This window comes from Mustela lutreola, chromosome 10 (genome assembly GCF_030435805.1).
Source record: "Mustela lutreola isolate mMusLut2 chromosome 10, mMusLut2.pri, whole genome shotgun sequence".
NCBI classification, from domain to species: domain Eukaryota; kingdom Metazoa; phylum Chordata; class Mammalia; order Carnivora; family Mustelidae; genus Mustela; species Mustela lutreola.
The window spans coordinates 1,345,788-1,359,405 of record NC_081299.1 but is presented as its reverse complement, the minus strand read 5'-3'; the positions used below and the strand labels follow the sequence as shown (position 1 = coordinate 1,359,405).

The following is a 13,618-nucleotide window of genomic DNA, read 5'->3' as shown; positions in this document are numbered from 1 at the left end:
CCCTTCTCTGAGCCTGCCTGCAGCACGGACGGGCAGACCCAAGGAAAGATCTGAATCCTGCCCTACAGAGGCCCAGAGACACCTACCAGTTGGGGCTGGCCTCCATGCAGAGGACAGCAGATGGCTCACAACTGTCCTGCTTGGCGGTGGGGGACGGGGGGTGCTGGGCAGCAGGAGAGGGGCAGTCAGGGGCAGGTGTCTGCTGGCCTGAGAAGAACTCCCTGCCCATAGCAGCAGTGACCTAGACCTGCCCTGGTCCCAAGGTTGTCAAGGGAGGTGGTACCTCTCCTCCCCCACCCCCGGGGTGGGCTGGGCCTCCAACTTCACATCTCACATCTTTTGTCCAAGCAACAGGGAGGGGTGAGCAGGGAGCGTCCACCAGCCCCGAGCTCACCTAGGAGGAAGGATTAAAATCCACCCTCCAGAGTGTCCCAGGCAGCAATGAGACTGGGACTCACTGCATCCAGGGACCTGGCTGGGGCTGGAGGACTGGAGGTCCTTTGCTGGTTTCTCTTGACTGCCAGGTCCCTGAGCACTGTCTTGCTGGGTTCCCCACCAGAACGGGCAAGCTCAGCACCCCGGCTCGCCAGGCCCTCGCTTGCTCACAGCGTGCCTTTCGCTGACAGAGCTGCAGATAGAACTCGTGAGCAGGGCTGGGGTGGGAGAAGCAGGCTGAGCTCCAGCCCTCCGCCAGCATCTGCATCTGGGCAGGCTTGTGGCGGCATAAGGAGAGGTGCTCTGGCCGGGCTGAGCTGCCTGCAGAGTCGAGGGCCACCACGCCCCACGAAGCAGCTTCTGGCTGGCCAGGCGGGTCCCTGGCCCACCCCAAGCGCCCCAGGAAGAGCCGTCCTGGCCTCTTACTCCCCCAACTTCAACTTCCTCCTCTTCCAGGACAGCAGCCCAGGCAGCCTCCAGGCCAGGCTACCAGCTCCTCGCTCTGGGTGGGGTTCCCAACCTTCGGATGGGGTGGGTGCCGGGAGGCAGACAGCGGGCTGAGTAGAGCCTTGCCTGGGCTCTGGGGGTCCTGTCTGGTAACCGCCCCTGCAGCTGTCTTCTCCCAGGGTGGGGCCAAAAAGAGAGGCTGCCTGAGCAGGGTCTGGGCACCATCGACCCTACCCTGTCACCCTCCCAGAGCCCCGGGGGCCTGGGGGCACCGCTTGTTCCATGGGATTCTGAAACAGAAGCAGAACTGTGCTGATACTCAAGTCAGGCCTGAAGAATGGAAACCTGGCTTCTGGTGGGACCTGCTCTGCCCAGAGTCCCCAGCCCCCATCAGCAGGGCACCTGATTCACTCCCGGAAGCACTGGGATGCTTCTGTGTCCAGAAGGTTCTCTCCCAACCCTCACCTCTTCCAAAACTTCCACCGGTCATGGCCCCTGGAGCCCACCAGCCTCACTAGAAAGGGAAGTGGGGAGATGCCCTGGCGGGGGCTTTGCAGCCCCTGTGGCCAGTGTAGCTCTCTGGTCCCTGGGTCTCGGGCAGGGTAGGGAGAAGAGTCTGGCCTTCCTTCCCAGCGCCCCTGTAGCCTCTTTGGACTGTGGAATGGAGGAGGAGGAGGGGTGCCCCCTGAGTGGCCCTCTGCCCCCTCCCCCGACACCAAACCCAGATGGAACTCCCCGCCTGTGCTTGGAGATGCTCCCCGCCTCCAGGGAACCCACGCCTGCATCACAAAGGCGGCCAGAAGCCTCGGTGGGGCCACCTGAAGCCCCTGCTCTCCGGCCCCTGGGAGCCCTCCCACCTGGCCCCGCGCACGAAACACAGGCCATCCGGACCCAGCCTTCTGAGACCTGCCCACGGGGGGCGGCCATTCCTGAGTGACCTGGAGGTGAGCCGAGTGTGGGTCCAGCCCGCAGGCCAGCTTCCCCAGGCAGCACCGGGGTGCTCCCGACAAGCACCCAGCCTATCCCGGGCGCCGGGCAGAGTGTTTTCCGCACAGCCCAGCCCTGGGGCCGGCATCCCCCCACACACGGCGCGCTCCTCCCCGGAGGAACCCCCTTTCCCTGGCCGGCCACCGCAAACCGCTTCCCGGTTCTCTAGCGCTGGGCTGGGCGCTCAGCCCTTGGGAGGAGACTTAGCGCGCCGCTCAGCCGTAGCGGGTCCCTGGAAGCCCACAGGGCAGGAGTGAGGGAGTTCACCAGCTCTGATGGGAGAAAGACCACACTGGTGAGACTGGGCGGCGGATGGCCAGGCCAAGGCTCAGACCCGTCCAGCTGAACTGATTCAGCCAGCGGTGGTGGCGGACGGCTCGAGGGTACCACTCTGGGTGCTGGGGGCCCAGGAAGGCCGAGCCCCCCGCCCCCATGGCCCAGACATTCCCCTCGGGGAGGGGGACAACAGAAGAGGCACAGAGGCTGAACCCCATCGGGCCTGGGGTCAGCCTGGCTCTGGTGAATACGGGCCCAGGGAAGGCTTCACTGGGAAGGTGACCTTGAGCGAGGACTTTTGGAGCGTGAGGGGAGAGCAGACAGGAATCTGGGCGAAGGGCAAAACCCCTGAGGTGGGGTCTGTCTGGGGGTGTGGTGGGGAGGACCAGAGCGGGTGCAAAGAGAGGTGACTAGGTCCCCTGGGGATCCTGAGATCAGAGCCGGCCTGGCTTCTCCGCTCAGTCGGGTCATGGGGCAGGTGGCCCCTGGTGCTGGCAGGGAGGAACCTCTCACCCTCCCCACCAGGGCTGGACAAGAGGGTTGCCTTCCTCTGGCTTCTCCCGAGCTCCCCGCCCAGCCTGGTGCAGGGTAGGCGCTGGGACTCCAGAGCAGAGGTGTGGTGGGCGTCGAGGACCTGGAGTCTGGCTCGGGGAGGGGAGGGGCGGCCCTCTGTTCTCCGGCCCCAGACGCAGCTGTCCGGGGCGGGGCTCAGCACACGCACGCACACGTGTGTGCGTCCTCACACACGCGCACACAGAAGCACAGGCCCCCTCTGCACACCGTGGCAGCCCCAAGCATCCACCACCAACACCCACCTCCTGGTGTGGCCCCTCAAAGGACCAGGCAGGGCCCTTTGGGGAAGGGAGGCACAGGAGCGGCACACCCCCAAGTGACCGCTACAGCTGGTCAGCCTGTTCCTGCCTGGCCTTCTGGTCACTGCCTGCATGGGCGCAGGTCCTTCTGGTCTCCCCCACCTCCCATTCCTGGGCTCTAGGCAGGAAAGGTGGGCAGGGGGCCCAGAGGCCCACACCACCCCCAGAGGGTTTTCCTGACCCGGTGCCCAAGCCCGTATATCCAGGACCCCCTCTCCCAGCTTCCCGCAGGCTCCACAGCAGTGGCCATTGGCAAGCATGGGAGCTGGGCTGGCTGGGCCCCTAGGGCTCCTCCGGCGGTGAGCAGAGGGGTCCCTAGGCCTCCCCTCCAGAGAGCGGGCTTGGAGAAGCTGACCTTGGCAAGAGCTGCCACCATGGCTGGCACGCCGGGTACTGCCCCCCCCCACTGTTGCCTCGGGCACTCAAAGACTCTGGCCCAGGGTAGGTGCCGCAAGCCAGAGACACGGGCTGCACCCGCAAGTCCACGGGTGTGGACTTGGCAATGGGAGAGCGAACATCCTCCAAGGACCAGCACCTGCCCCCAGTGAGCGTCAGGCCTCCCAGCCTTGGGGAGGGCCTCAGGGGCTCCTCACACATCTCCCCTGGCCTGGTGTCCCCACCCTGGCCAGACACAGCCCCTGCCCTTGGCCTTGGGGTTTCTCAGCTGTGCACTTTCCCCTGGCTAGAGACTTGGTGATGGGGAAGCCTGAAAGCCCAGTAGGGATGGTGGAGCTTGCCGGCTGGTCGGGACAGAAGCACCGAGGCTTCCTGGAGGGGGGGCTGCTGCTGCTGCTACTGCTGGCGACAGGCGCCCTGGTGGCCCTGGGCCTCCTCTATGCCACCAACAGCAGAGGTAAGTGAAGGCGCCCCCCCGCCCCCGCTGTCTCCCTCAACCCTGATGAGCCAGTCTTGTCAAGCTGGGCAGGGGGGTCTGCCCTGGGCGCTGACAGGCAGGGGTCGGGCAGCCCCTACCAGAAGGCCCTGTCGAGGGCGGGCTGGCGCGGGCGAGCTCTGCAGCCTCTGCGCTGCGGCCACTGCGGGACTCCTGAGATGCACAGACCAGGTCCCCCACACCGTCCGCGCAGCCCTCTCTCCTCCCGCAGGCGGCGACTGCGCCCCACAGGTCACAGCCCGCCCAGCCCAGCGCATGACTCTGAGGACACCCCCCGCCCCCGCCCATCCCCTCGGCTCACCTGTGTCTCCGCCGCTGGTCGCAGGTCGGGAAGGACCTGCTGGGGTTCCAACCCCCACCCCCACCCCCACGCCCACGCCAGCTGGCTAAGGGTTGCGGCCTCCCAGACCGGCTCTGCTTACTGTGAGATGGTGGGAGGGGTCGGCCTGGGGTCCCAGAGCGATGGGGGCGTGGCCAACACTGCCTCTTCTGTTCCCCTCCCCCGCCCAGCCCCCCCACCCCCTCCCCGCATGGTGGCCAAGGAAGGGCTGTCCCTGGCTTGGGTTGGGAGGGTGTGCAAGCCACGCCCCCTGCTGCCTACAGGCACCACCTCAGGCATGGACTCGGGGGTTCACGGAGTCAGGAGAGGTGCTCCCCTGGCACTCTCAACAGTGGAATGTTGTCCCTGGAATGTTCCCCCACTGGCTGGGCCAGGGCTGTCTGCTCTGAGGTGGACGGTGCATCCGTTGCTAGTCTGTGAGTGTGACCGACGTCCCAGCCCAGGGCCCCTCCCAGCCTGTGCACGTGCCTGCGCCTGCGGACCCTGCCGGCTGCTCTGGTCTCTGGCCCCTCAGGGTCTCCTGCAGGGTAGATGGGCTCTGCTGCATGGGCAGGGGACAGGGGAAGGACTGCTGGCTGCACGGAGCCTCGGGGAGCCCAGACCTCCAGGAGACTTTGTTCAGGGCTCACTGAACAGGGGCGCTGGCGCTGGCGCTGGCTCTGGCCCCCAACCCCTACCCAGTCTGCCTTTTTCTCCTCGTGGTCTCCTAAGTACAAATGGGGACTCGGCCGGGGCTCCTCCCTCCGAACCCCGTGCCCCCACCCGCAGATGTGACCTGCCAGCTCATCTCGGCCCCGGCCCTGGTGTCCACGGGGGGTTTACACGCAGCGTCGCTGTTTGTGTCCAAGCGCTTTCTCACTTCCATGAGGATCTTTTCCACTGATTCATGAGTTATTTCAAAATATTCAAAATATTTCAAAATATTTTTTTTAATCAAGATGCATGGAGATCTTCCTAGTTACCCTTTTTTTTATTGGTTTCTGCGTTAACTGCGCTGTTGTCGGAAACCGTGGTTTATGGGGCACTGACTCCTCGCTGCAGGACTAACCCGAGGTCCCCGCTGTCAGCATCCGCACGGGTGGGGGAGGACGCCTGACCGACCGTTAGGTGAAGCCGGAGATGCAGGTCCCTCCGAGACACCAGGCAGGTCTTCTCCCTGTTTGGGGATTTGGTGTGTTGAGTCTCGTGCTGCAGAACCGTGCGCATCTCCCCAGACCCCGCAGGGCATAATGACCCTTTCTACCTTGATGCTGTTTGCCTCGAATTCTGTTTCGCCGGGGACCAGCCTGACTGCCTGGGCCCGCTCGCTTAGCCGGTTTTCCTCCATTTTTCTTTCGAACATTGTGTGTCTCCTGCTGTCGCTGTGTCTCCTGCAACAGCGCGGAGCCGGACTGGGGTCCTCGTCTCTTCCCTGAAGCAGAGTGTCTCTGCGTTCACCATGATTACTGCAGACTCTGGTTTTTCTGTTCTTTCGTGCTTCTCACGCCGCTAACAGTTTGTTCTCTGCTCTTCCAGAGCCAGCTCGCGGGTTTTCGATCGTTGTCCTTTAAGGCGTTATCTTAGATTTTTTTGTTTAAATAGGTGTTATTTTAAAAGTCAGAGATGAAGCCTTTTCAGAACATCAAACGTCTTTATAGACATTCCAGTGGGCGACAGAGCCCCTCCCGGAATCCTGCTCCCACGGGCAGCGACAATCACTGTCCAGCGCAGAGGCCAGCAAACCGCGGCCCATCTTGGCAAATAAAGTTTTATTAGAACACGGCTGTGCCCATTTATTCATGTACTGTCTTTGGGTATTTTCTTGCTATAATTAAGTTAAATAGGCGAGACAGGGTCTGTATGTGGCTCACAAAGCCTAAAATATCGATTACTTGGTCCTTCACAGAAAAAATACTGCCCACTCCCGGACTCGTGTGTCTTCCCGTCCAAGCCTTGACTGTGAACCTTTTACTGTCGCCACGGGATGGCAAGGAGGCATTATAAGGTCGTGAACGCCCAGGCATGCCGGCTGCCCCAAATCTACCTGTGTGACCGTGGCAGGTTCCCTTCTTGCCTCTGTGCCTCAGTGTCCCTACCTGTAAAATGGAACATAGCATAGTACATATGTTAGAGGCTTACTTGAGGGCCCCAGATTTAATACATCAATAACACTTAGAAAAATGTCTGTGTCTGTCATGCTGTTCGCGATCAGATGTCATAGCAAAATGGTGCGTTTGGTCACTTCCCAGGGTGGTGGTTGACGTGCTGAAGGGAAGGCAGATTGAGCTCCCTACACCAGCGAGGTCCTGCCTGCCCAACAGCGATGCATCTGCCCTTTGGGGTAAAGCCACCAGCATCATCTACGGTTTTCTCCTGAATGTTATTCACAGCTAAGCTCTCTGCCAGGGTCCAGTTTCCTCGGCATGAGTAGCTGCCTTGTTCAAGAGGTTTCCTCTTTTACTGTCAGATTATCTTATTACGAGCCTGTCTTTACCCGTCTCCAGTATCAACCTCTTGCTTGTAAGATAGATTTTAAGTTCGTCGTGGGACGCAGCTTGAAGGCAAAGTAGTAATAGCTCAGCAACAGCGCTCACTGCTGACTCCCGTCCGCGCGAGTCTGTTCCAAATGACTTTTCTCAATCGTGGAGTTCTTTTCCGAACCTCTCTTGTCTTTTCTCCAAATAATTCCGGAGGCGTGAGCAGCTTCTACTGTTGCCCAACTAGTGGCACTCGCTGTCTCTGTCCGGCAATCTTCATCAGGTGAACTTTCCGTCCCTCGGAGCTCTGTTCTCTCTGTCTTTGGTATTATTCACTCTGACCGTGGAGGCATCGAGCTGTGAAGATTCGTTCTGTTCATTTGGCTCTGGAGAGGCTGCGATCCCTGCGTCTCAGCCGTGACGCCTCGTGTTCACCGTGGGAAGTGGCGCACGATCTTTCTGAATGTTGCTTCTCTCCCTCTCTTCTCCCGTTGTCAAATTCTGATTCTGTGCGTCCTCGACCCCCTGCCCCATCCCCTGTGTCTCTGGAGAGTTTCCGTCTCTGACTGGATCCTTCTGGGTCAGTCACTCCGACCACCTTCCATCTCCCTAAACCTCTCTTCCTCCATATGGTATCTGCAGAAATTTCCCCCCAAAACCCTGCAATAACTTGGAACCCATACACGTTAGGACACTGCCTTTGCTCACACGTATGAATTAAAAGGTTGATTGTGTTTTTGCAAAATGTCAATTCTTCAAAAATACATCTGAATATTTCTGTACCGCAGTGCAGGCAAGGTTCAGACAAAACCCCATAATCAGAGGGGTAAGCTGTCACTCCGGCTTCAGCCAGCAAAGGAAACTGCAGTTCAGGGGAAAAATCCATTTTGGGTGTTTTTTGTTTTTTGTTTTTTGTTTAATTTAATCTCAGTGGGGGCACTGGGTGGCTTGGTGGGTTGAGCCTCCAACTCCTGGTTTCAGCTCAGGTCATGATCTCAGGGTTATGGGATCTAGACCTGCAAAGGGCTCCCTGCTGAGCAGAGTCTAAGAGTCTTCCTGTCTCCCTCTCCCTCCTCCTGCTCCTCCCCCCACTCATGGGCACTCCATGTGTCTCTCTTTCTCCATCTCCCTAAAAAAATAAATAAATGTGGGCGCCTGGGTGGCAGTGGGTTAAAGCCTCTGCCCTCGGCTCAGGTCATGATCTCAGGGTCCTGGGATCGAGCCCCGCATCGGGCTCTCTGCTCAGCGGGGAACCTGCTTCCCCCCCCCCTCTGCCTGCCTCTCTGCCGACTTGTGATCTGTCTGTCAAATAAATAAATAAAATCGTTAAAATAAATAAATAAAATAAAATAATAAAATGTATTTTAAATGAGTTAATATCAAAAGTAAGCTGGTGCAAAATTAAAATTTGAAATAAATAAATAAATAAATGGAATCCTTAAAAAAAATTAACCTCAGCTACTACATTCTTCTGTGTTTCTAGAATTTATAATTTATTCTTTCACAAACTTATTCTTTTTAATGTCTCACGACCTTGTTTTCAGTGTTTTCTTTTACTCCTTCAATATACTGGGAATATTTTCTGCGTCAGGGAGGTATTGCTGCCGCACAGGCACCCAGCACCCAGGGATGGGAACAGCCCTCGTCTGTGGGGACATGTCTGCACACCCCGGTGGGGGGGTCAGCTGCGCCGGGTCAGGTTCACAGGGCGACTCTGTTCCACAGGAACTGACACCCACCCACCCCCGCCCCGAGCACCAGCGAGCAGGCCTGGGCAGGTACCTCTGCCGGCAGAAGTCTGAGAGGGCAGTGGGAAGCGTGCAGGCCTCCTGGGGTCTATTCCCAGACCTGGAACAGTGTCCAGAAGCACCACTGCCACCCCATTCTGCGGTCAAAGCAAGCCGTGCGGCCAACCCACAGGCAAGAGAGGGAGAAGATGTCCTCTGGCAAAGGCCTGGGGCAGAGCGGGGTCTGGGTTTGGGGCCATCATGCCCCACACCTTCAGATCAGAGAGTCCCCAAATATAAAATCCTTGGGGATCACGGTTCCGTGTCTGTTTTGCTCTTGTGGAAGCTTGTCTTGGCATCAGCGTGAATCCATGCTCGCCCCGGCTGCCTCTGTGGGGACCCTGTCTCTCGGGCCGGCAAACTTCCCTCCAGAGAACTTGTGTGTTTGTTTCCAGCGAGCACCTGGGGAGGCCACCAGCCTGGGCCTGCTGGAGCAAGTGTCTCCCCCTGAGGTTTCCTTGGCCACACGGTGCTGTGCACTCACACCCACAGCTGCATGACGACCAGCCCGCCTTCCCCAGGGAGGAGGGCTCTTTTCCACCTGTCTGAGATTTCTGCCGCCTTCTTTTTTGAGAGAGAGACATGAAGAAGAGACAGAGGGAACATAAATTATTCAAATCAAGACCAGAAGAGCAAAACTTGCAGACAAAAATGTCAAAAAAATTTTTTTCAAAAGATTTTTTTTAACGTAGAGAGTCTATGTGAAAATAATTCACGTATTCCAGAAGTTATGGGCACAGAGAGAACAAAGAGTGGATTCTGAGTCAGTGGGCATTAGGACAGCTGCTCCCATCTGGACTTACAGAGGAGGAAGACATCCTTCTTGGGGCTTTGTCTGCCGTCTTTCCCACTGACCCCATGTTAGTACCATAGGAAGCTTCACTTGTATTCGGCCTTTGTGTCGGAAGGGACTTGCTGTTTTGCGTCCCACTTAATAATTGGGGCGTCTGGGTGGCTCAGTCCGTTAGGCATCCGACCCTTGATCTCAGCTCAGGTCACGATCTCGGGATCGTGAGAGGGAGCCCCTCTCACGGTGTCAGGCTGTGTCTGTACTGGGCATAGAGCCCGCTTAACGTTCTCTCTCCCTCTCGCTCTGCCCCTCCCTCCCTAATAATAATAATAATAATGTCCCACAGGTCCTAGATTCTGTGTTCCAGTTGTTTTAAAAGTAATTTAAAAGCTTCTTAGAATAGCTTTGGGCTCGGGCAGTGTTACAAAGATGGCCCCGTGGGGTATGACCACTCCAGCATCCCTGTTAACATGTGCTCTGCTCACTGAGATACATTGTTGCAAGTAATGAACCGCCATCACTATCTGACAATTAATTAAGGCTACACTTTGTTCTGATTTCCTCTGTCCGTCCCTCACGCCCGTCCTGTCCCAGGATCCTGCAGGACGGCACAGGACATCCTTCGTCAAGTCTCCTTCGGCTACTCTTGGCCGTGATGGTTTCTCAGACTCCCTTGTTCATGATCTTGTCAGTTTTGAGGGGTCCTGGCCTTGCATTTTGTGGAATGTCCCTCGGGAATTGCCTGATGGTTTTCTCCATGATTAGACTGGGGTGATGTGTTTTGGGGAGGAAGCCCGGAAGTCAGGCGGCCACACTTCTGGTGACAGATCACTGTTGCTGACCACGTAGCCTTCATCCGGTATCTCCACTCCCTCCCTTTCCATTCTGTCTCCACGGAAGGGAAGCCATCGGGGGCAGCCCGCTCCCAAAGGGTGGGGAGTTAGAACCACGCCCCTAGAGGCCGGGCACCTACGGACACTCTTTGGAATTCTTCTGTATGGGGAAATCTATCAATTCCCCCACTTCTTTACTTATTCAGTGATTTATTTGTGCCGGCATGGACTCAGCACGTGTATTTTAGGCTGTGGATTGTAATCCGGTACTAGTGGATTGTAATCCGGTACTAGCGTATTGGTCATGCAGACAGTTGCAGCTTTGGCCACTGGGGGTTAGACCCACACTGGGGTTACGAGGTGAGACCATTACTACCAGGTCACCACGGGCAGCCGCTCTCGGCTGACAGTGGGAGGACGTGTGTGCATGCACACTAACCCACATCTACACACATCATCCGTAGCGCTTCTCCATGCAACCGTCTGTGTCTACATCAGTCTGCATGGGGGCTTCTAACCCCTTGCCACAGGCCTCACCCCAGCCTCCCGCCCTGGCTGGTCCAACCTCCCGCTGCAGTGGTGGGCAGTCTGGCCGTCTGCCTGCCGCTTCACACTCCCTCAGTCCCAGTGCTCATGCGTGGCATTCCCACGGGACCAAGTCCACCAATGACCGCACAGCGCAGCTGGACAGCTCCCCTGCCTTGGGTCTCACGCACCATTCAGGGCCAAGGTGACTTGGGTCAGCACCCTGTCCTCACCGCTTTCTGCCGAGGTACTGCATACACATGGGATGCACTTTGCTTCTTGTGTTCCGTTCCATCCTGGGACCCGAGACGACCTCCGTGATTTTCACACTTGCGTACGTTAAGCTTCTCTCTCCGTGCTGCAGTTGTGTGGGCTTTTGCAGATACTCCAGATAACTTATCCCACTCCCTGTGGCCCCACAAAACAACGCACTGCCCGGGAATACCCCTCATGCTCCCCGTTCTCTGTCCACCACCCCTACCCCTCACCCCTGCCAAATGCCTGGCAATCATTGTTTACCACCTCCATAACTTTGCTCTTTCAGAATGTCGTCTACTTGGAATCACACGATGCAGCATTTTGGGGTGGCCTCCGCACTTAATAGTACACACGTAAGATCTATCCATTCATCGTTTTGTGGCTCGCTGGCTTCTCTCTTGTTATTGCTCAATAACAATGCCATCGTGCAGATGTAATGCAGTTTACTCATTCACTCCTCCATTGAAGGACATCATGGTGTCTTCTAGTTTTGGGGGATTGCACACAAAAATTCTATAAAATTCACATTCAGGTTTTTGTATGGACGTAAGTTTTTGAACCAGTTGGGGAAACACTTAGGAGCAGAATTGCAGGACCGCGCTGTAAGACCGTTTGGTTCTGTAAGAAGCTTCCACACTGACTTTTGGCAGGGGAGGGCTACAACGTTTGGGGATTTGGGGATGTTTTCCTCTGTCTGTTTTGTCTTTTTCCTTTGTGCCGTGGTCTGGATCACCCACGGTGACACAGATTCTTTCTTGTTCGGTGTGTTGTGAAGCTTATAAAACTAATTCTACCACTTCCGTGTTTATCTGGCAGATCCACTTCCTGTCTTCTGTACCAGACCCTTTACTGAACTGTCATAAGCACTGAACGTTTTGTCTGCTATGTCACCCGAGTCCACGTCTTCAGACTATCTAGGGCTTTTCTGATGATGGGTCACGTTTGCCTGCTTCCTCTTGTGGGGAGGTATCTCTCGGCTTTCCTGCCCCGCCTGTGCCCTCAGGGAAGGTCCTGTGAGAAGGACCTGGCAGGTGGGGGTGCCATGTGGAGCCCCACCCCTGGTGCCAGCTCACAGCCTCTGCCCTCACAGGCTCCTTGTCCAGGGGAAGGCTGACACAGGCCACTGTCTCTGGGGAGCGCACCTCCCTGTCTGGAATTTGGCTCTGTGGGTTTCCTGCCCACCATGCTCCGGCAGGTCAGCAAACCACCCTGTTTTTGCATCTGCAGCTTGTTCCCCTCCCTGGGGAGGGAGCCACACTCTCCTCCAACTGTCCTTATCCTGATCAGAAGCAAAAATCCTTTCTCCTCCTCATCATGTCTGTGGCCAGAGCTCAGACGTCCTGTCCTTCCTGTCCACTGTCCCTGAGGGGATGGCCCTTTGGGGTCCAAGGTCTAGTTCTTGTCCCAGGGCTCTGGGTTAACGAGCCTGACAAACACCTGTGGGACAGCCATGCTTTGGCACCGATGGATCACTTCATTTCCGGTTGCGATCAGCACTGTTCTCCTGTGTCCACGGGGCTGGGCTCCCTGAGGCGGGGTATCTTCAGTGCCTGGCACTGGGGTTGGTAATCGATAAATGTGGGACTGACGGATGAACGACGGTGCGTGGAAAGAGCAGTAACAACGGGCAGGGGAGAAATGCCCACCCTGCTCAGACCCCATGTTTCATAAGCATTTCTTCTGATGGCCAGGACCCCGGCGAGTGTCCCCAACATTTGGGCAGCTCCCTGCACCCTCTGCAGTCTCTGACCTGCGTGAGGCCCTGTTCCTTCCTTCCCACCAGGTCTCCGTGTGCCTCCCTAGTGGAGGAAATCATCCACAAGCCAGGTCTGTAGGTGGCTAGGCCAGGCGTGCCCTCTCTCCAGACCTGCTTCTCCTCTGTCCCTCCCCGTCAGCCCTTCCCCACCCCCACTCCAGGCAGAATTGACAACCACTCAGAAGACCCAATGCTGACCAGGCAATGCCCCGATCCTGTGCAGGGGAGGGATGGAGGGAAGGTGGCCAGTGGGTCAGAAAGTGAAAGTGACTCCTTTCCCCGGAAATGAGCCATTGTTCCTGCTTCAGTAGGACTCCCAGACTGTCCACCCTGCACGGTGTGGCCCGTGGCCCTGAGATAGAAGAGGAAGTCAGAGGGGAAGGAGGTCCTGCCTCAGGAACCCTCTGGCCCCCCGCAGATAAGGGTGGGGCTGGCTGGGTGGGTTGGCTCTGGAGAGCAGTGGGGTGGGCAAGCCAGCAGGGCCCCTCCCCCACATATGTTCTGCTGGGTGGCCCTGGTGACCAGGCCAGGCTACAAGGAGGCAGGCAGCAATCAGAGCTCCCTGGACCCCAGCCCTGCAGCAAGATGCCAGGCCCATCCCCAGCAAGCCCCAAGGTACCCCGTGGTGGGGCTGGAGGCCGGAGCTGAGTGCTGTGTTTTTCCCCAGGGAAGCAGCTGACACTCTTTCCTAGCCGGCTTTGCTTCTCAAAGGAAGAGAAGACCATTATAAAACGAAAACCCCGAGGTAGCTTTGCCTTCCCTATCAAAACACGGCCCCAGCAGGTGGGCTGGAAACTGGGCCTCCTGTGGGCTGGGCCACTCCGCAGTCCGGGGTGTGCAGCTGGGGAGTTAGAGTCCCTGGGCCCCCAGGACCCCATAGAAAGATGGGACAAGACAGGGGCACAGCCATGAGCTGGATGCAGGGCGTTCCCTGGCCTCCGGGAAACCAGCCTGAGTTACCCCC

At 57.7% G+C, this 13,618-nt stretch overlaps 1 protein-coding gene across 4 annotated transcripts in view; it reads left to right on the top strand.

Annotated features, from left to right (window-relative positions):
* The first annotated feature begins 1,658 nt into the window (after window positions 1-1,658).
* MMEL1 (membrane metalloendopeptidase like 1) overlaps window positions 1,659-13,618 on the top strand; it is a 28,079-nt gene continuing 16,119 nt past the window's right edge. For 2 of the 4 annotated variants that reach the window (XM_059137029.1, XM_059137031.1), the window contains exons 1-3: window positions 1,659-1,826; window positions 3,704-3,870; window positions 13,322-13,399. In XM_059137029.1, the coding sequence (XP_058993012.1) occupies window positions 3,714-3,870; window positions 13,322-13,399 (235 nt within the window). In that variant the 5' untranslated portion in view covers window positions 1,659-1,826; window positions 3,704-3,713. The remainder of the gene's footprint in view (window positions 1,827-3,703; window positions 3,871-13,321; window positions 13,400-13,618) is intronic. The other 2 variants (XM_059137032.1, XM_059137030.1) reach the window with 2 other exon arrangements.